At 44.1% G+C, this 22,836-nt stretch overlaps 1 protein-coding gene across 1 annotated transcript in view; it reads right to left on the reverse strand.

Moving 5' to 3' along the window:
* Positions 1–4,176: 4,176 nt before the first annotated feature.
* Smim31 (small integral membrane protein 31) overlaps positions 4,177–22,836 on the reverse strand; it is a 29,619-nt gene continuing 10,959 nt past the window's right edge. The window contains exons 2-4 of the mRNA XM_075984661.1: positions 16,830–16,904; positions 12,967–13,123; positions 4,177–4,272 (exon numbers count right to left, since the gene is read on the reverse strand). Of these exons, the coding sequence (XP_075840776.1) occupies positions 4,177–4,272; positions 12,967–13,101 (231 nt within the window). The 5' untranslated portion in view covers positions 13,102–13,123; positions 16,830–16,904. The remainder of the gene's footprint in view (positions 4,273–12,966; positions 13,124–16,829; positions 16,905–22,836) is intronic.

Below are 22,836 nucleotides of genomic sequence, written 5' to 3' on the forward strand. Positions count from 1 at the left end.
ACACACACACACACACACACACACACACACACACACACACACTAAAATGTAATGAAGCGAGACAAGATGAAGAAGCTTCCACTGAAAATAATGCTCTTCACATTGGGCTCCCCACCCTCCTCTCTCACACACCGCACACATTCCTGGGTTTTCACCACACCTTCCTTTCTCCCTCAGTATTTTGTTTTGTCTGGAGCAGGAGTCTACTTTTTATTCATGAAATGTTTGTTATGGAAAATGTTAGCAGCCCTGGGGCAAGGACACTATTCCAACCCTGTTCACCTGCTGAGAAGTTTCCTTATCTTTTAAGCATCTCCACTCAGGTAAAGCTAAATTCTTACCTTTGCCCTAGAAAAGAACTTCAGGAGAAGCCATTATGATTCAGTTTGACCCTGTTAGAAGACAGTTTTGGGGCCAGGGAGAGGCTCCTCTGACAAACTGCTTGTTGGGTAAACCTCAGGATTTGAGTTTAACCACTATATTCTGAGTAAAAAGGCCAGGCGTGGCAGTACATGCTACTAATCCCAATGCTGGGGAAGCAGAGGCAGGAGGCAGAGAGCAGAGAAGCCAACTCGGGGTAAAGTGGAAGACCCTGTCTTAAAAAACAAGGTGGAAGGGATGGAGAGCTGTGATCCAGAGTTGAAGTCCCAGCACCCACATGGCGGCTTCCTACTGTCTAAAACTCTAGTCTTACAGGATCCAACGCCCTCTTCTGGTGTGCAGATGTACGTGAAAACAAAACATCTATCTACATAAAATTAAATTAAACAAGCAAACAAACAAATCAAGGTGGGGTGACTGAGAAAGACACCCAAGTTGACCTATGGCCTCTATACGCATGCACATGTATATGTGCCTTACGTACACGCGCATAACTACAAGGTATTTAAATTTTTGACTTTTATGTGTACATGTGTGTGCCTACATGAGTTCAAATGCCCTGAGTGCATGCAGTGCCTGCGGAGGTCAGAAGGAGGCACTGGACCCACAGGAACTGGAGTTCCAGATGGTTGTGATCTCCAACATGGGTGCTGGAAACCAAACCTGTCTATTCTGAAGTAGTAGTAACTGTTCTTAACTACTGAGTCATCTTTCCATCCCCCATCCCTTCTTTTTCTTCTGAGATAAGGCCTTAAGTGTAGAAAGCTGGCCTCAAATTTCTTATGTAGGGGTTGAGGAGATGGCTAAATATAAAAGTGATCACTGCATGAGCCTGACAGCCTGAGCTCAGATCCCTAGAGCCTACATAGAAACATCAGTCACACATCTGGAGCCTTAGGGTGCCAACTGGAAATGGGAAGCAAAGACAGGAGACCCTCCAGAACCTCTTGGCCAGCTAGATTGGGTTAAGAAGCTGTGTCCTTTCCAACGTGTGACACGGAACACACAAACCCACACCAGTGTATACTCATGTTCACATTTATCTTATCTCTCACACACAGACACACACAGGACAAGATATTTTAAAAAATAGATTCTAATCACAAAGATGGAAAGAAAGGAGGGGTGCTCAGGAACAAAGGGGACCCTGGAGAATGTAGATGTTGGCCTCTGGAAGGTGAATCATGTTGCGATGTCTTTATTAGCCATACACTCTGGCTTTTGATGGCTTTTGAAGATACAAGGGTTGCTAAGGGATCTAAATGCAGCCACAGAGTGGCTCCTACACATTGGATAGGATTACAACTCATAAGGTAAAATTCTAGATCAACAGGGCTGAGGAAAAGTTAAGACGCTTTTAACTGTAAACCAGGGTGAAGTAAGTCTTGTTTGTGAGATTCCAAGGAAATGTCTGGAAAATGAGTGAGGTTATCAGGCTGAGTGTGGTTCATTACTAAGGTGATAGTCTTCTCCATAAAAAGAAAGCCTTGCATCCCCATAGACAGTCCTCACAGAGAATGTTAGTTATATAGGAATCCCTGCTCCTCAGCTGATAAGGGGCTTCAGTCAATCAGACTCCTTTACCCTTCCTGGGTCCTTTGGTTTTTCCTGTTTCCTGTCCTCAGTAGTCCCAGGTAGAGTAAGCTTGCATCCGTCTTTGTTCACTGGTCCCTGAATGTGAATATACAATTATGTGTGGTCTAGAGACACGGCTCAGTGGCTAAGAGCACTTGCTGTTCTTGAAGACGCCCCAGGTTTGGTTCGCAGCAGCCACATGGCAGCTCACAACCATCTGTCACTCCACTTCCAAGGGATCTGATGCCACCTTTGGGCTTCCCAGGACATCAGGCAAGCACACTGTGCACATACACATATGCTGGCAAGACTCTCATATAAATAAAATAAAAATAAGTGAATCTTGAATTAAAAAACGTTTCCTCTGCTCATTCTCATTAACTTTCCTTGGCTGTCACTAGATGAGGAAGGACACGGGGATCCTCCTCCCTGTGAGGTTTGAATGATGAATGGCCACTATAGGCTTACATGTATGAGTACTTGGTCCCCTGTTGGTAGAACCCTTTGGGAAGGGATTAGAAGGTGTGGCTTTGTTGGAGGAGGTGTGTCACTGGGGCTGGGCTTTGGGGTTTCAGAGGCTCAGGCCACTCCCAGTTATCTCTCTTTCTTTCCCCCCTGTTTGCAGACACAAATGTAAGCTCTCCCCTTCTGCTTCAGCACCATGCCCGCCTGCCTGCCTGCTGCCATGCTCCCTGCTACGAGGGCACAGACTCTAACCTTCTGTCGCACAGTGTGTGTTACTATTGAACGTGCAGGGAAAGCATAGCATCGTGATGGGAAAGTGCTTCTTTGTCAACCACTTCAGAAGGGTTTAAGCTTCCTCTCCTACTTCCTGTCTCCAGAGTTACCCATCCCATGTGTTTCTATTTGTCTAGAACTGATTGATAAATTGATCTGTGAACACACCCATACACATTCAGACAAAATTCTCATACACACAAAATAAATGAATCTAAAAACCCCCATATAGATGTATATATACAACATACAAAATTGTACTATTTGGCAGTATATGTCTTCTTTTTTAAAAATGTTTTTTAACATTATTTAAACATTTTAGTTTTTTTTTTTTTCGAGACAGGGTTTCTCTGTGGTTTTGGAGCCTGTCCTGGAACTAGGTCTTGTAGACCAGGCTGGTCTCGAACTCACAGAGATCCGCCTGCCTCTGTCTCCTGAGTGCTGGGATTAAAGGCGTGCGCCACCACCGCCCGGCTTAGTTATTTATTTTTATGAGTATGTGTGTGTGTGTCTGAGTTTATGTGCACTGCATGTATGTGTGCACAGGAGCCCATGGAGGCCAGAAGAGGGCATCAGGTACCCCAGCGCTGGAGTCACAGGCAGTTGTGAACTGCCATGGGGGTGCTGGAAACTGAACGTGGCGCTGTGTAAGAGCAGCAAGTACTCTTAATGGCGAAGCCACCTCTCAACCCCAAACATGCCCTTTTAACCACACATTTCCATTTTTGTCTTTTCCTTCAGAACAGAGATAAAGAGATGGGGTGAGACAGCTTGGTGGTTAAAAGTTGTTGCTCTTGAAGAGGACTGTAATTCAGTTCTCAGAACCCAGCAGGCTTCTGATAGCACCTGTAACACTGGTGCCAGGGGATCCAGTGCCTTCTTCTGGCCTCAGTAGGCACTTGCACACATGTTCGTGCACACACACACTTATAATTAAAAAATCTAAAAATATTAAAAAATAACAGAACTAGATAGTTGGACAAACGTGCACACATAGGTGCACATTTTTAACCCTAGTATTAGGGAGGCAGAGGCATGTAGATTTCTGAGAGTTTGAGGCTAGCCTGGTCCACATAGAGAATTCTATACCAGTCAGGATTACATAAAGAGACCTGTCTCAGCTAAACAAAATACCCTCCGGGGGCTGAAGAGATAGCTCAGTGGTTAGGAGCACTGGCTGCTCTTCCAGAGGTCCTGAGTTCAATTCCCAGCAACCACATGGTGGCTCACAACCATCTGTAATGATATCTGGCGCCCTCTTCTGGTGTGCGGGCATACATGGAGGCAGAATGTTGTATACATAATAAATAAATCTTAAAAAAAAAAGAAGGAAAAAAAACCACAAAATACCCCCAACTCAGCTAGCACCCTCCCCTTCTTTACAAAAATGGACATAGAGTTGAATTCAATTTAAAATTTTTGATGCCATAAACTAATTATTATTCAACTATTATTGAATTGTTACCGTGACCACCAAAATAACTAGAAACAAATGTAGACAGAAATATTTTGCAAGGTTTCTCTTTTTTCCTTCTCTTCCTCCTCCCCCACCCTCCTTTCTCCCTCCTTCCTTTCCTCCTTTAGATTAAAGGTGCGTACCTGGTGTGCACCACCGTACCTGGAGTGCAGTTTCTTACTGATTCTTCACTTATCAGTGATGACAAAATGCACAAGAAATGACTGTTGACTATGGGGTACCTTTCAGAATCCATCTGTAGACATTGATCAGGGTCACATATGGTGCACACTTTTAATCTTAATACTCGGGGAAGCAGAGAGAGGTAGGTCTCTGTGAGCTGGAGGCCAACCTGGTCTACTTAGTGAGTTCCAGGCCAGTCAGAGCTACACAGTGAGACCATGTCTCAAACAAAACAAAACAAAATTGACCTCTGCTACAGTGCAATGTATATGGTAGTCTTCAGTGTTGGCCGTCAGAGGGCCTGGGGGCTAGGGAGGGCGATGTGATGCGTGGCGCAAGGGGCATAAACTCTATCCTTCTGCGAGGTTAATGTGAATGCTTAGCATCAGATAAACAGTGAGAGATGATGTAGTCACTGGAATGTGCGGGGATTTTGCCTCATGAATATTTAAAAGCTTGTGGTCAGGGCAGTGAACCCATCAGTCAACAGAGGGACCCGGTGACCAGCTGTTGAGTGGAAATATCTATGCAGGCATTTATAGGACTTGTAAGGAGATAGCCTGAACCTGTCCTAGCGTGGCGGAACATTTGTTGGTTGTTCAATGCTTTGTCTTTGTCAATATTCCTTTAAGGATATAGCCACACAGATTCTAGAATTCATAAGTGTGTTTTTTTAGAGCATTTTTTTGGGGGGGTGTTGATTAGCCAGTCCTTCCAGGGCAAAGTAAGTATCATTTCTTTGGAAGAGCTATAATATCTATGACAGGTTCTCAACTAATATTGAGCCATCATATCTACGAGCAGGTTCTCAATGAATATTTCTTGTCATCATGCTGTATTTGGTGCCACAAAGGTCGCCATTAAACCAAAGCTAAACATCGTACCCCCCTTTAAAACAACAACGCCTCCTAAACCTCTGCAAAAAACCCCAACCCCCAACCTAACAAAACCAAACCAGTAATGCTTTAGAAAAACTACTACAGACGTGAAATTCATTTCAACCAACTCAACTTGTTTGTAGTAGGTTAAGTGTGTGTGTGTAAGATAAATGCCTGAAGAGAGTTCAGTTGAGAACACCAAAGACATCAATCATCTCAAGAGGCCACAGACACTTTAACACAGTCACAGAGATACCGACAAGAGCACGCCACAGGAAAGATCACAGACAACTAGAGGACCTGAGCAAGAACAGCCTTCAAGTGAGGCAACTTGACAAAGGAAGTGTTGGCTTTTACACCCCTGATCACATTTTACCTGTCACATTTCAGCTCCCACAGCAGCTCCATGTGGGTACTCTCTCCACTAACTTACAGAGGAAGATGGGCAGCCTCACAACACTTACGGGATTTACTCAAGTCATGCAGTGTGCATGGGAAGGACGGGGGCCTGACCCACCCTGATCTATTTCCTGCCATCCATCCATCTCGTCCTTTTAGTTAGAAAGGGCTGCAATGGTTTTTCTGGTCACACTGGTACAGCTGGACAACAGCAGTTGAAGCATCTAAGTAACTTGATCGGTCTCCTCACATCCCTTGTATTGTAGCCTAGGTTGACTTTGAACTTAGGAGCCTACTGCCTCTATCTCTCAAACACTGTGGTTACGGGAGTATACTCTCACCAAAGATTAGAAATAAATTCCTTTTTTTTTAAAAAAAGCTCCACTTTTATTATATGTGTGTATTATGTGTGCAAGTGAGTGCAACAGGTGTCAGGTACCTCTGGAGCTGGCTTTACAGGTAGTTTGTGAGCTGGCTGAAAGGAGCGCTGGGAACTGAACTCAGGTCCTCTGGAAGAGCAGTCTCCAGTGCTCTTAACTACTGAGCCATCTCCCCAGCCGTATAAATTAATTATTTACAAAACTATTTTATTTATTTATTTTATACGTATGAGTGTTTTGCCTTCATGTAGGGTGCACATCATATAAATGCCTGGTGTCTGTGGAGACCAGAGAGGGCACTGGGTCCTGTGGAACTGGAGTTGTGAGCTGCCTTGTTGGCACTTGGCATCCAACCAGGGTCCTCTGCTCTTAACGCTGATCAATATCTCTAGCCCTATAAATTTATATTATTATTATTGTTGTTGTCATTGTTATTGTTATAGAGGCAGGATCTCTTTTATAGAACCCTGATTGTCCTAGAACTCTTCGTAGACCAGGCTGCCCCTTCCTCCTGAGTGCTGGGATGAAAGATGTGCACCACTACACTAGGCTTTAAGAGAATTCTTAATGTATATAGGGCTTTCAAGTCTAGCTAAAGAATTCTGCAATAATTAAAATTTTATCTTGATCTGCGTTGGTGACCCATGGGCCTTAGGCTCTGGCTTTGCTGCTTGGTCTGTGAGCTGAGCCTGCAGATGAAGTCTCAAAGGCACTCCATCTGGCAGTTCCCACGGCTACCCTGGAAGGGAGTGTCTGGCATGGGGAGGTGGGCGGCCACTGTTTGCCAGGAGGCTGTGCACACACCTTTGATGAAGGATCATTGCTTACCTAGAACATCCTTATAACTCCCTGTGGGCTCTCTAGCATTTTATCACTTCCTCCTGTCATTAGACAAGACAGCTCTCAAAGGCAGGTGGACGACAGTGTAATTCAGGCAGGAAATGGCTCCTACCTGCAACACTGCGAGCTAGTCTCTAAAGTACACACCGGGTATCACCCCAGTTACTCCGAAACCGAGGCTGCAGCTTTACAGCGAGCAGCTTAGACAGCCAAGGACCATGAAGCAGCCTGACATGATTCTTTACCACTGAAGGAAAAGACACTGTGGTCTGGATAATACCAAGGGAGGAAATGCACAGGCCTGCCTGTGCATAAACGCTTTTCAAGGTGTAGCGGGTGAGAACGCAGGGCCCCATACAGACTAGGTGAACAGTTTATCACTCAGTTACATCTGCCTCCACGTGTCTGCATCTGCTTCGGCATCCATTGCATAATTTCTTTTGCCAAGTGAGTACATCCATGCTGGTTACATTTTGTTCGAGATTAGAATATATGGTTTATGGACACAGGGAATGATGATGCTGTTGATGGGTAATTGAGTACACACTGAGAACCATCCTTCAGAACTACCAATATAGATTCGTACTGTTCTGACTTAGTATGCGCTGTATGACACTGAGTTTACTGTTTACTGGGGGGTGTTTATAGAAACTCAGCTGAGTATTTTTAAGATTTTATTTATTATTATAATTATTAGTTTTGGAGACAGGGTTTCTCTATGTAGCCCTGGCTGTCCTTGCTCTATAAATCAGGCTGGTCTTGAACTCAGAGATTCTATTGCCTTTGCCTCTCAACTGCGGATTAAAGGTACACACCACCACACACAGCTCTTATTATTTTTAAAGGTTTACTGTTTTTATTTTATATTTATGAGTGTTTTCCTGTATGTATGTATATGTACTATGTATGTACTTAGTGCTTGAGGAGTCCAGGAGAGAGTGTCAGGCTCTCTGGAGCTAGAGTTACAGGTGATAGCAAGTCACCACTTGGGTATTGGGAACCAAACCTGGGTCCTCTTGTAAGAGCAGCGAGTACTCTTAACCACACAGCCATTTCTCCAGCCCCACCCCTCTGCTGAGATAAGTTTTATGCAGCCCAGGCTGGCCCTGAACTCTTGATCCTCCTGTCTTCACCTCCTTAGAGCTGGGACAACAAGGGCAAGCCACCTGCCTGAGTCGTATTGGATTATGCCTCTGTGTACACACCAGCCCGGAATGGGCTTTCTGTTCTTTCACAAAGGCATGGAATTTTATTTATTTATTTATTTATTTATTTATTTATTTATTTATTTATTTATCTATTTATTGCTACAGGGTTTCTTTGTGTCACCCTGCCTGTCCTGGAACTCACTCTGTAGACCAGGCTGGACTAGAACTCACAGACATCTGCCTGCTTCTGCCTCCTGAGTGCTGGATTAAAGGCGTGCACCACCACCATCCTGCAGGGGGTGGAATCTTATGTGAAGGGTTACAGTGTGTATGCTTGAGGATTTTTAGGTGTAATATAGTAATAATGTCTGTTTCATAGATTTAGACAGGCTGGGATGATTAAATAGACACAAAGCATCATGGCAGTTAGGAGGAAGAAGTAGAGAATGAGAGAGAGAGACTACATCACGCTAATGAATTTGGAAAGCACACAGTGAGATGGCCTAAGGGAATAAGCTGAGTGTATTTGCTACGGCATTCAGTAATGGATCCTTCAGAACCGCCTGTGTCCCGGGTAGCATTCTAAAGAGCTGTCTGGAGCACAGACTAAATCTGCACATTATAGAACACTCTACGTGATGTACAGAGTATAAAATTATCTTATTTTGTATAAAATATTGCTTTACCTGTTTTGTTTGTTATTGACATTTTTTTCAAGGAAATGATTCAGTGAAGATAAAGCCTTTAATTTTATTTTGGTTTTGTTTGTTTTGTTTTCAAGAGAGCGTGTCTGTGTGCAGCTTTGAGTGTTCTGGAACTTACTCTATTGAGCAGGCTGGCCTCAAACTCGCTGAGATCTGCCTGCCTCTGCTTCTCTGAGTGCTGGGATGAAAGGTGTGTGCCACCACTACCTGGTTAATTTGAAATATTTTTATTATATTTACTGAAGCACATGTGTGGCATATGCATATGGTGGTCACAGAGCAACTTGCAGGAGCTGATTCTGTCTTTTCAGCATGAGGACCCTGGGATTGGAACTCAAGCCTTCAAGCTTGGCAACAAATGCCTCTGATGAGCCAATAATTTCATTTCATCTAATCTTTTACAATCTGTTTTCTCTCACAGCGGACACTGATCACGCATGGATCATGAGCAGAAAGGATCCAGGTGTGGACTTTCGTCACTAAATTCTGTATTCTGTTCTCACTGAGTTATGGTTTTTTAGAGGGATTCTTTTTTAAAATTGTGTGTGTGTGTGTGTGTGTGTGTGAAGAGAGAGAGAGAGAGCTCGCACATGCATAAGCTGGCATGCCTACGTTTATAGGTCAGAGGTCACCTCTCTCCTACTATGTGAGTCCCAGGAATCAAACCCATGTCCCCAGGCATGACGACAGGAACCTTTACCCATTGAGCCATCTCACCGGCCTCCTAGTGAGATTCTTATACTGAACATTTACCTCTTTCCTCAAAAAATGCAATACTTGTAACCCAACTAAGAAGCTATGTGATCTAACATGCCCATTTTGAGGGGATCATAAAGAGGAGCCGTATTTTTGTGAAAGAAAGGAGAGAGGTAAAAGAGAAAAAACATGAAAGAACAAATAGAGACATTGACTCGAGTCAGCCAAATGCCATGTGGGCAGCACCCCAGATTCAAAGCCACCCAACTCCAGCGGGTAGTTTTCTCTGAGCCTGTTAGGGAGAGACATATCGGAGTTCCAGATGAGTGACCGACTCCTGGGTCCACGGCCATCTCAAGAATGACCCTTCAGTCAGCCTCCCAGGAAGCATTTATCTTCATCTCCCGCTAGCTTCAGAGGGACAAACAGTTCTAATCTCAGTCTCAACAACTGTAAGACAAAGAGCTGGAGTGTGTGGAGCCAGTGCCAACTGCTTGAGACAAGGTGGAGAGGCCTGCTTGTGCCGGTATCAGGTAAACTCGAGGTCCTCAGGAGGCTCTTGCAGCCCAGAGCCACGACAGTGAGTCTTCTCTAAGAATGGGGACACGCAGTTCTTCCAGACAAAGCCGTGCTGCTGTGGGACACGGGGGGCAGGGTTTTCAGGAAAGAAAAGAGTGGGGGCTGTATCTGAGGTGCAGCTGTTTTCCTCAAGCACAGAGCTTGAGTAGTGATCAGCATTGTCTACCTTTCTCTCCTGCGTTAGGCTTAGAGATCATAGTGGGTGTCTAATTTCTTGGATGATAAATGGTCATTGAATGTATAACTGTGTACAGGAAGCTTAGTTTGTTTTTCTACTTTTTATTTATTAATTTTTGTTGTTTTTGACCTAAGATCTTCAGCCAACACTGGCCGTAAACTTTTTATAAAACTTTGGGTAACTCTGATCTTCCTGCCTTTGTCTCCCACGTAGTGTTATTACTGGTGTCTACAGACACCCCTGGTTTATGTGGTACTGGAGATTTAGTCTAGAACCTTGTGCTTCCTAGGTGAACACTCTACACCATCAACCTCAAAATGTATTTTTAAAAATTAATTTTTAAACTTAGCACACAAAATGATGGGTTTTGCTGTGGCACCTCAGGCCCCGCCCTTAGCTGAAACACTGTTGACAGTTGGTGGCTGCCGGATGTGGGCATGGCCACTGGATGACCCGATGAGCCCATATCCATGCACACATGAGCAGTAGTAACTGGCCCCAGTGGCTCCGAAATGAAAGAAAAAAGACATGATGGTGGGAGAGAATCTGTTGGAGTGACGTCCATGGGAAGTTGGAGGGGAAGTGATGTAAAGGTGTTGGATATATGCATGAAATTTTCAAAGTATTAAATATTATCTTGAAAATAATAAGTAAGCAGGGTGTAGTGGCACACACCTTTAATCCCAGCACTAAGGAGTCAAAGGCAGGTGGATCTCTGTGAGTTCGAGGCCAGCTTCATCTATAGGGTGAGTTCCAGGACAGCCAGGCCTACACAGAGAAACCCTGTTTCGAAAAACTTAAACACCAAAAAACCAAAACAAAAGACTAGTCTGGTCCAGGAAGTGAGTTCCAGGCCATCAGGGCTACAATAGTAAGACCCCATCTTAATAAATAGGTAAATAAAATTAATTAATTAAATGTCACACACACACACACACAACAGGCATTATTGGTTTTACCTTTTTTTGCTTTGGAAATACAGACTCACAATTTTGGCTAGGTGTTTGACTACTGAGACCAAAAATTTGATTTCCAGTCTTCTGGATTGGTCCATAATGTGGAGCTGGAGGTTAGTGATGGTAAGGAAGCAATGACATAGTCTTGGTTTAAGACAACATGGAAGGCTATGTCAGTCCCAAAGTCACCACCATATGAGGGAAACACATTATTACCCAGTTAGAGTAAATGCTTCTTTGGCCTAACTCTGTCAGCCAAATCCATTTTAAACAAATACAATCCAAGCAATTTGTGAAACAAGAACAAGGCTTTACAGACTCCAGTTAGGATTCCCACTGAAGATTTTGGCAGGAAGCTGAGTATGTATTTCGTGGGCCCCTCGTGTTCTAATCCGTTGTTCACCATTGCATGTCTATGAGACATCATCTATTTCACAGACAGTACTTCTCACAGACAAGAGTCTATGAAAAAAGTTTGGTTAAAATCCACAAATGGGAAAGAGCAGGAGAGACGGCTCAGTGCTTTAGAGAGCTTGCTGTTCCTGCGGATGTCCCGGGTTCAGTTCCTAGCCCTCATTCAAGGTCTAAGAACCATCTGTAACACCAGTTCAAGGGGTCCAGTGCCTCTTTGAACCTTCTCGGGCACCAGGCATGTACTAAGCCCACATGCATACATTCACATACATACAGGCAAAACATTCATACACATAAAAGAATAAAAATTCAAAACAAAACAAACTGCTGTAAGCACAGGCAGGCAAGTTGGCACATGTCTTTGATCTCAGTACTGGTGAGGTAAAGAACCCTATGGGTTCAAAGTCATCTTGGTCTATGTAGTAAGTTCCAGGACAGTCAAGGCTACATGTGAGACCTTGACTCAAAACAAACAAACATCTACAATCATAACTTGTTTATGATTTTATCTTATTCTCTAGAAATATCTAAAATGTTTTTGGCATGTATTTATACATACATGTATAACTTTTTGGTCTCAAAAATGTTCCCTGAGTTATTATTTATTTTGCATGGATCTTGGTGACGTCTGGACCAGCTAACACATTCATATGCCTCCTTTTCAACACCTGCTATTATTGGCAAAAACATGGCATTGGGGTTTAAACTATATCTTCATTTTATGTATTCTTGAGCTTTAATGAGAACTAATTCATTTTTGAGACAGAGTTTCTTGTGTCCCAGGCTGGATCTTGAACCCTTGATCCCCCTGCTTCCACCTCCAGAGTGATAGTTTACAGATATGTGCTGCCACAACTGGTGTCTGCAGTTCTTAGGGCTTCCAGTGGGGTAGCAAGCCCTCCAGCAGCTGGCTATCTCCCAGCCACAACTAAGCTACATTCCAGAGGCTGAAGAGAATTAAAAAAAAAATTTGAATGCTTTTTCTTCCCAGCATACACACTTAAATAAAACCACACACACAGACACGCACGCACACACACATAAACTCACACACAAATTCACACATATGCATACATACACACGCACACAGATGCACATATGCACACAAACACATACAAATTTACACATACCCATACATGCACATGCACACACACAGAAACACACATACACATATAAACTCACATACACACATGTACACACATAAAAGCACATAACAAACATGCACACACACGCCTATGCTTGCACCCACATGCACACATAAACACACATGCACACATATACACAAATGCACACATATACACACACACATGCACACATAAATTCACATGCACACACACACACACACACCCCAACCATAAAACCAAACATACTCATTCTCATACACAGAATGGAAACAAAAGCAAATCCAGTCACAAAGAAAGATGGTTGTGAAGGAAAAGACAGACAGTGGCCACAAAGGGCTCTCCCTCTCTTTTCTGTCTTACCTTCATTCCTTTCGTTAGGATTGGTGTAGATGGAAGCCAGAGAAAACAAAGAAAAGATGAAGAAGGCCAGTAAAATGAACGCCATCTCCAGGTTGGTGAATGGAAGCTCCATGGAAGCCCAAAGGTGTTTTCACCTACAGTAGGAAACAAACATCGTCTTAGGGACACCGTAATCCAGAGAACTGCTCAGCAATTATTATTTTAGAACCGAACACATATGCTAAAACTTATCAAAGCACCCATGTACCCAGAGCGATTTAATTGGCCTTGGTGAAAATGAAGTATGGCTTGGTGTGGTGATACACGGCTGTCATTTTAGTATTAGGGTGGCCCACGTAGGATAATTGTGAGTTGAGACCAGGCTAGTCTATAGAGCCCAAATTCTGTATAAAAAACATATCTATCCCAAACCAAAAGCAAGCATACAAACATAAACCAAGAATACGAGGATGGAGAGATGGCTCAGTGGTTAGGAGCACTTGCTCCTCTTATAGAGGACCTGGATTTTGTTCCTAGCCCCCACATGGTGGCTCACAACTGTCTGGAATTTCACCCCAGGGGATATGACACCCTTTTCTGCCCTTTTCAGGCACCAGGCTTTCACAAGGTATACACACACACACGAAGACAAAACACTCATATACATAAAACCAAAAGAAATAAACCTTTTAAAAAAGAAACGGTGTGTGTTGTGTATGTTTTACATATTAATTTGGCATGATTAACTCAAATTTGCTTTGCACAAATAGGAAAAGGACACAGGGATCTGAAGCCTATGATCACACATTTTTGTAAGACTTTTTGTTTTGAAGCTTAGTAAAAACAGATCCACCTTACTTCTTATTATTTACTATCGCATGTGTGGATGATGTGTCTGTAAATGCCTGTGCTGTGGCACGTATGTGGAGTCAGTTCTCTCCTTGAACATGTATGTAGTTGTGGGGATTTAGCTCTTGCTCTCAGGCTTATGTTGCCAGTGCCTTTACCTGCTGAGCCATCTCACTTGCCCTATTATATTTTATTATTTTTTCAATAAAATATTGTTTTATCTAGCATCCATTCATCTATCTATCTATCTATCTATCTATCTATCTATCTATCTATCTATCTATCTATCTATCATCTATCTGTCTATCTATCTATTATCATCATCTATCTAATTATTTATATGTGTATTAGGGTGCTCTTGGAGGTCAGAAGAGGGCATTGGTTCTCCTGGAACTGGAGTCCGGCACCTATGAGCTGCCAGAAGTGGGTGCTAAGATCTGATTTGTGTTCTTGGGAAGAACAACAAGTGTTTTTAACTTCTGAGCCACGTTTCCAGTCCCTCTTAGATCTTTTGAAGTAATAAGGTTGGCATCCATCTGCTCTGACTATATACAGGTTCAGAGTAAAATGTCTTTGCTTTAAGGGGAGAAATGACCTGGCAAATAGATGCAAATATATAATTAAAGGTATTTGTGTGTGTGTGTAAAAATCCCAAGTTTATAATTTTATGGAGACCTCTGTGTGATTTTCTCTGGGACTAAAATGGCTGGGGGACCGGACGGGACAGAAACCCCAACAAGTGGCCTGTCATGCTACAACCCTGAAACTTATCTTTTTTTTTTTTTTTTTTTTTTTTTAGCAATCCTTGCTGGGTTAAATCACAAATCTGAACCTGAAACCAAATAAAGATTGGATGTTAACAATTCAACTAGAAAAATACTAATTTCAGACTTCAAGTTAGGCCACAAATATAGAGATAGGAGAGAGTTCCCTAGGAAAAATTGTAACACTGGGACTGGAGAGATGGCTCAGTGGTTAAGAGTATGTACTGCACTACCAAAGGACTCAAGTTTGATTCCTAGCCCTAGTCAGGTGGCTTTCAGTTGTCTGTAACTCCAGCTCCAGGGCCTGGCTCCCTTTGCTGGCCTCCCCAGGTGCCTGCACTCCCATGCACACACTCCCATCGGTCACATGATGAAAACAATAAAAATCTTAAAAAGCAGAAAGAAGCCTGGTGTGACAGTGCACGAACCTATAACCCCAGCACTGTGGGGGAAGGAGACAGGAGGATCAGGGCATTTGGTGGTTGACAGCCTACCTCCAGGTTCAGTGAGAGACGCTGGCTACAAGGACTAAGGAGACAAGTGATGGAGGAAGACCCAGTGTCCTTGGTCTCTGTGAGAATGCAAGCACACACACACTGTGGTGGTTTGAAGGAAAATGGCCCCCAAAGGGAGTGACACTATTAGGAAGTATAGCCTTGTTGGAGGAAGTGTGTCACTGCCGGGATGGGCTCTGAGGTCTCCTTTGCTCAAGCTGCACTTAGTTCGGTTCACTTCCTGTTCCCTTCGATTTAAAATGTATTAACTCTGAGCTCCTGCTCTGACACCCTGTCTGTGTGCATGCCAGCATGCCATCACCCCGTGATGATAATGGACTACCTCTCTGAACTGTAAGCCAGCCACAATGTTCTCCTTTCTAAGAGTTGCTGCGGTCATGGTGTCTCTTCACAGCAATAGAACCCTAACTAAGACACATGTGTTTGCACGCAGTCACACATGCATGCACACGCACACAGTTGTAGACTATCCTGCTTGGAACAACTGCAGTCTGTCTTTCTGTGTATTTTAGACAAATCCCAACAGTTCAGAACACTGCCAATAGTCTAGGGGAGTTCTGCAGACACCTAGAGAAAGAGAGGCACATCTTCCCACCAGAAACCACCTCAAAGGTTTTATCTGCTGTGTAAGGAGGAATTTGTTAGTCTCTTTCCTAAGGCCTCAGGTTCATTTCAGTGTGGAATTCAGGTGATCTCAACATATTCTGTAGATGAGATTGTGGACTGGAAGTAAAAGCTCTCTCTCTCTCTCTCTCTCTCTCTCTCTCTCTCTCTCTCTCTCTCTCTCTCTCTCTCTCATACTGTCTCACTTCATAGCCTCGACTAGCCTGAACTACTCTGTAGATCAAGGTGACCTTGAACTGAACTCACAGAGATCTACCTCGCCTCTGTTTTCCTACTGCTAGGATTATTGAACCACCGCGCCAGCACCCTCCTCCCACTTTTTAAAATCTGGAGTGAAAATATGGACAAAATTAAAATAAATGCAATTTTTAAATGATTTTTAAAATAAGACAGGACAGTACCATGATATATGCCTATAATCCTAGTATTTGAGAGGCAGACGCAGGAAGATAGGAGTTCAAGGCCCACTGCAGCTACATGGAGAGCAGGACGTCACTACACAAAACTCCAGCTGCTGCTGCTGCTGCTGCTTCTTCTTCTTCTTCTTCTTCTTCTTCTTCTTCTTCTTCTTCTTCTTCTTCTTCTTCTTCTTCTTCTTCTTCTTCTCCTTCTTCTTCTTCTTCTTCTTCTCCTCCTCCTCCTCCTCCTTTTCCTCCTCCTCTCCCCCTCCTCCTCTTTCTCCCCCCCTCCTCCTCTTCTTCTTCTTCTCCTCCTCCTCCTCCTCCTCTCCCCCCTCCTCCTCCTCCTCCTCCTCCTCTTCTTCTTCTTCTCCTCCTCCTCTCCCCCCCTCCTCCTCCTCCTCCTCTTCTTCTTCTTCTTCTTTTGAGACAGAGTTTCTCTGTGTAGCCTTGTCTGTCCTGGAATTAGCTCTGTAGACCAGGCTGCCTCGAACTCACAGAGATCCACCTGCCTCTGCCTCCCAAGTGCTGGGATTAAGGGTGTGTGCCACCATGCTCAAAATTCCAACATTTTTTTCAAAGAAGGCTCAGAATGGTGGTGGTGGTGATGTGTGTGTGTGTGTGTGTGTGTATGTGCGCGCGCACATGTACGTGCCACAGCACAGGTATGGAGGTCCCAGGACAACTTTGTGGAGTCTGTTCTCTCTTCACCTTTCCACAGGTTCCAGGGAGCAACTCAGGTCATGAATCTTGTGAGTGTTCTACCCTCTGAGTCATTTCACTGCCCTGTTAAAGTGAACACAGATCCTCAGTAGGATCAGACAGACTGAAGCTGATTTTATAATAGCTGCATCTTCACATGCAGGATAGAGGAAGGACAAATGGCAATGGGGAAACATCTCAGTGTGAGGTTTTGTAGCTCTGTGCTAATATTTTAGCAATAGTGAAATTTAGAAAAAAGGAGAAAAAGGGAAGAAACAAAGCCAAGATCTACTCTGAAGGACATGAAGGGGAATGTGGGCATTCTACTGGCTATATGAGGGAGCAGAGGGACCCAAGACTCATTCAGGAAAGAGGGGAGGAGATGAGGCTCACCAGCAAAACCAACCCACAGAATTGTGAGTTGAGCGCGGGAATGTTAACCCCATGGCTAGCAGAGAAACATGCTCACGCACATCTTCTAACTTATCAGCATTTCAAAACTTGATGTATTAACCTACTTCTTCAAAGGCTGTGAAGATTATTAATTCTGCTACAAAGTTACAGAAACCAGAACTTACATTTATTGCTAATACACAGGAAAATGGGAAAAGACAAGTAAAGAGATCTGTGGCGCCACCTACTGGCGTCTGCATGCTGAAGGGTAGAGAAGGAAGAATGGCTGAATTCAGGGATGCTGTACTGTGCCTCTGTGGTGCAACATGCTGATGTCAAAGGGCCTTACATGTCCCACAGTTTCATTCCGTTCTTGGGATTAACACTCCTGCTTGCTGAGTGTGGTGCTGCATGAGTTTAATCCCAGCTCTCGGGAGACAGAGGCAGATGGATCTCTGTGAGTTCCAGTCTAGCCTGGGCTACGAAGTGAGACCCTGTCTCCAAGCAAGCAAGCAAGCAAGCAAGCAAGCAAGCAAGCAAGCAAGCAAGCAAGCAAGCAAGCAAGCAAGCAAACAAGCAAACAAAACAAAAAGCCACGAAACAACAACAAAACCAAACCCCACTTTTGCTTGCTTGTTGTGAGACAGGCTCATGCCACACAGTCGAGGCAGGCCTTGAACTTACTGTGCTTATTTTGCCCCAGCTTCCCAGTGCTAGGATTACAAGTGTGTGCCTGCATGCCTGGCTTTGTATAATATTCTATTGTCTATTATTAACTTAGTGGTTGGAGCTTTGTGTCTGCTGGGAAGCGCTTTACAGCTGAGTTGCCCCTTAGCTGAAACAATGGTGTTAGTGTAGGTGTTGTGGGCGGAGATAACCGCTGTCACCCTTTGGATACAGGCCACAGTGAGCTCTTTCTACTCCAGCATCTCCTGGGCTGTAATTCCAGTAAAATAACATTTTTCCCCCTTTCAGTGGAAAGCTGTGTGAAGATGATACCACACAGTAGCGACAGTGTCAGATTCTTTCCACTTCTGAATGAGGAGCCTGATTACGTCAGACGGACAACGCCCTTGGGCAGGCACTCTCCCCACCATGCCCTTAATCCTACAGAGACACTCTTACCACGACTGTCAAGGTGTGGGAACTAGTCAGCATGTACTCTCTCGAGGCCGGGATACAGTTCGGTGGCAGAACATGTGCTTAGCATATGTGATGTCCTGCGTTCAGTTTCCAGTGTGTAAACCACACATACCATGTACCCACAACACACACACATTACACATGCACATACCACTCTCTTACACCACACATACATACACACCACATACTCATACCACACACACTATAGACCACACACCCATACACACGCTACAACGCCACAGCTTCCCATATACAGACCACACACATACCACATACACATACACACACTGCACACACACGCACACCAGAGACACTGCACATAGATACCACATACTCACACAAACATACATACACACCACATACTCACACCACACACATATACCTCACATACGTACTGCACCCCCATGCCATACACACACTACACATACAAAATATACCTCCCAAACACCACACACATCAAATATAAACACATATACACACAACTCACATACCCACACCACATACATATCACATACACATGCATATGCACCACACAAACATGTATCCACCACACATACATACATATCACATACACACCACACACATATACATATCACATACACACCACATAGGCACATACCACATATAGACCACACACATACCATATCACATATCACATACCACACACACACACACACACATGCACACATACACATGCGCGCACGCGCGCACACACACACACACACACACACACAAATTGTCTAAATACAAAGACGGTGTTTCTCGAAATTCTTGTGGAACATCTGAAAAGCAGCTCTTTTTTCCCTTGGGTTGTATACTCCATATGCTGGTTTATTATTATTATTTTTTGCAAGTAAGTTGTTTTTCCTGTGCTCTAGTTGAAACTGGGTTTGACATTGGTTAGTTGTCATTACAGAGCTGATGATCCACTGGGTTTCGTTGTTTGTCTGCACTGCCCATGAACTAACACTCCATGACCACAGGTCTCTTCCTTCCTTCCCTCCTTCCTTCCTTCCTTCCCTCCTTCCTTCTTTCCTTCCCTCCCTCCCTCCCTCCCTCCCTCCCTCCCTCCCTCCTTCCTTCCTTCCTTCCTTCCTTCCTTCCTTCCTCTCTTTTTCTTTTTCTTACTTCTTTTTCCTTGAGACAGTGTCTCATGCTTTTTATGACCTTGAGCTGAGTCTCCTGCCTCCATTCCCTGGGTGTTGGGATTACAGGTCTGCACAACCATGTCTGCTGTATGTCTGCTGTATGCTCTGAGGCTCACACCCAAGGCTTGATGCACACTACCCCTGAACTGCATCTCGGCCTGTAGTAAAAATTTCCGTGAATCTTCCCTGACTCAGTCAGTGAGAGAAGCCCATGAACAAACAGCTCAGTGTAGAAACCTGAATTTCAAGGGGATGGAAATGTGGGCTCAGAAGTCTAGGTGAGACCAGTCAGACTACTGCATGCTGACCCCTCAACCAGAGGACAGGACGTTCGCTTGGAAAATGGCCTCAGGGTCTCCCAGTCCCAGCGGCGTCCTTCCTACTCTTGTCCTCTCTCCAGAGGGCTATGCCCTTCTCCTTTGTCCTCTCTCCAGAGGGCTATGCCCTTCTCCTTTGTCCTCTCTCCAGAGGGCTATGCCCTTCTCCTTTGTCCCTTCCCTTTCTCTCTCACACTACGCGCCCTGCTTTTCTGTGATGTGGCACCTTAGAGTGATGGCGTGGGGACTGTGAGGAACAGGCCCTTCTTATCCAGTCTCCTTCCTTGTGTAAATGCTCTGTGTGTGCACTGAGGGCCCTGGTACCTGGTAAAATGAATGCCTTAACCCAAAGAAAACATTTGCCAGTGTTCAAGTAAAGAGCTCATTCACAACCCAAGCAAATAGGTAAACTTTCTGGTTACCAAGGAATGTTTTTGGTATTTGAATTCTAACATCTGGCCACATCAGAAAATGACAGGCATGGAGGAAAAAAAGAGAAAAAAATTCATGTGAATTCATGTGAACACTTCCTCTTTCTTCTTCTTCATTTTCTTTCTTTCTTTTTTCTCCCTCCCTCCCTTCCTTTCTTTCTTTTTTTGAGACAGGGTTTCTCTGCATAGCCCTGCCTGCCTCTGCCTCCCAAGTACTGTGATTAAAGGCCTGCGTCACCACCTCTCTTTTCCTCATTTTCTTTTCTTTTTAAATTGTTTTTATTAAGCTATATATTCTTCTCCGTTCCTCTCCCTTCCTCCTCCTTCTCCTTCTACCCTCGTCCATGATCCCCTTGCTCCCAGTTTACTCAGGAGACCTTGTCTTTTTCTATTTCCCATGGAGATTAGATCCATGTATGTCTCTTCCTCATTCTCAACGGCCTTGGGAAGAAAAGCTGTAGTGAGTACAGATATTCTCTCAGATTTCAGCTAACGCACAGACTGGCACTAACCCATTATGATGCTGTTTCCTGGCTCCCTCCTCTGTCCTCTTTCTGGGACAAATGTCTCACGAACACACCTGCTCCATGAGCACTGACTGCCGTTAAGTGGGTGTCCTTCTGCTGTGTCTGTGAGGATGTGGAAGCGGTACAGGTTTCTGTCGTGGGATGACCGCTGTCTGCAGAACAAGGCTTTCAACCATAACCTCTCTCTTTTTAAGGGAAGGCTTGATTTGGACTCACTGTTGAAGGGACATAGTCCATTATGGCGGATAGAGTATGTGGCACCTGGCCACGTATCCATAGTCAGAAAGCAAAGAGGAGAGGGCTATAAAATATAATCTTTTTCATCTCTGAGAAAACACCACATGTTTGTCTATATGCGGGTGTTCTAGAGTTGTCTATTCACCGTCTAATAATTTATTCCCTGTCTGAACTTTCAGCTGTAGAATAGAAATGACTATGACTTCTACTTCACATTAAAATTTTAAAAATTATGATTTTGTTTTATGCGTATAGGTGCTTTGCAGGGTTTTTGTAGAGGCCTGAAGATGGCAGTAGTTCACCCAGAACTAGAGTTACAGCCAACTGAGAGCCCTATGTGAGTTTCCTGAAGATGGCAGTAGATCACCCAGAACTAGAGTTACAGCCAACTGAGAGCCCTATGTGAGTTTTCTGAATTGAACCCTGGCCTTCTGCAACAGCAACAGTGCTCTGGATCTCTGAGCCATCTCTCTAGCTCCTATTTCCCACCATTTTAACTTCCCACATCTCTCTTCCTCTCCCTTTATATCCTCTCCCCCACAGCGTCTCATGTCACCTAGGCTGGCCTCAAACTCACTCTGTAGCTAAGGCTTTCCTCCTCATCCCTCTGCTGTGCTCTCTGGGGCAGCATCACCATACCTGTTTACATGCTACCGGAAGGCCTTGTGCACACCAGGCAAGCACGTTACCAACTAGAGTGTAGAACATCCTTAGTTCCTAAATGTTGACTAATTTCCCTGGCCTTTGGACAATTCCATACATGTCTTCCCACTTAAATGCCATTTCATCCATGAGAAATTTCCTCTAAATAAAATTTCAGGTGTGGGAAAAATATTAAAAGTTCTTGCTATGGTTTGAATGTAGAATGCATGGCATAAGCTCATATGTTTAAATACTTGGTCGCCAGCTGTTGAAGCATTTTGAAAAGGTTATAGAACCTTTAGAAGCTGCCGCCTTGCTGGAGTGGGTACTTCACTTCACAGCGGAAGGCCTTGAACCTTGCTGGAGGAAGTGCATCGTAGGTGCGGGGCTTGAAGCTTTCTATCCTTTTTCTACTTCCCGCTCTTTCTTCTTCTGACTACAAGCAGTGTGACCTGCTCACCTAAAGCTCCTGTCCCCATGCATTTTCTGCCTGTCATTAACTGTGTCCCTCTGGGGCTCTAAGCCAAAATCAACCCTTTTGCTCTTAGGTGGCTTTGTCTTACAGCAGAGACAAAGACAAGGAAGCTATCTCCAGTACCACGCAATCACTGAATTCTCCCTCGAAGATTTTGTTAGAACAGTACCCTGCTTGTGCTTGGATTTCCCTAGCACAGCGGCTCAACACCAGCAAACTCAAAACACTAAATCCAAACGATCCTGCTTGTTAGGGACTTTTCTCAGACTAGTGGAAATCTCCTCCGTGCAACCGTTACCATTTGGTTCCCGAGCACGGAGGTAGAAAGCCACCTTCTTATGAAGATTTAACAAACCACTGGGGCTTCCTTCCTGGTTTCTAAACAAACATCTCCCAGATGACACAATTCTGTATTTTCTTCCCATGCTTTCTCTCTTTTATTTCCTGTTTTATCTAAAGTAGAACAATCAATTAAAAACAGGAAAGACCATGTTTTGGGTTAGGTCGACTTGCAAAGATCTCAGCTGAACAACCCTTGCCTTTTAGTTTCTCCTTCTACCCATAACCCCGTATATGTCTGTTTATTGTTTCCTTTAAAAAATATTTTATTTTATATGTGTGGGTGTTTTGCCTGCACGTATGTCTGTATACCATATACATTCCTGGTACCTACAAAGACCAGAAGGTGGTGTCTGATCCCTTG

This window comes from Microtus pennsylvanicus, chromosome 9 (assembly GCF_037038515.1).
Source record: "Microtus pennsylvanicus isolate mMicPen1 chromosome 9, mMicPen1.hap1, whole genome shotgun sequence".
NCBI lineage: Eukaryota > Metazoa > Chordata > Mammalia > Rodentia > Cricetidae > Microtus > Microtus pennsylvanicus.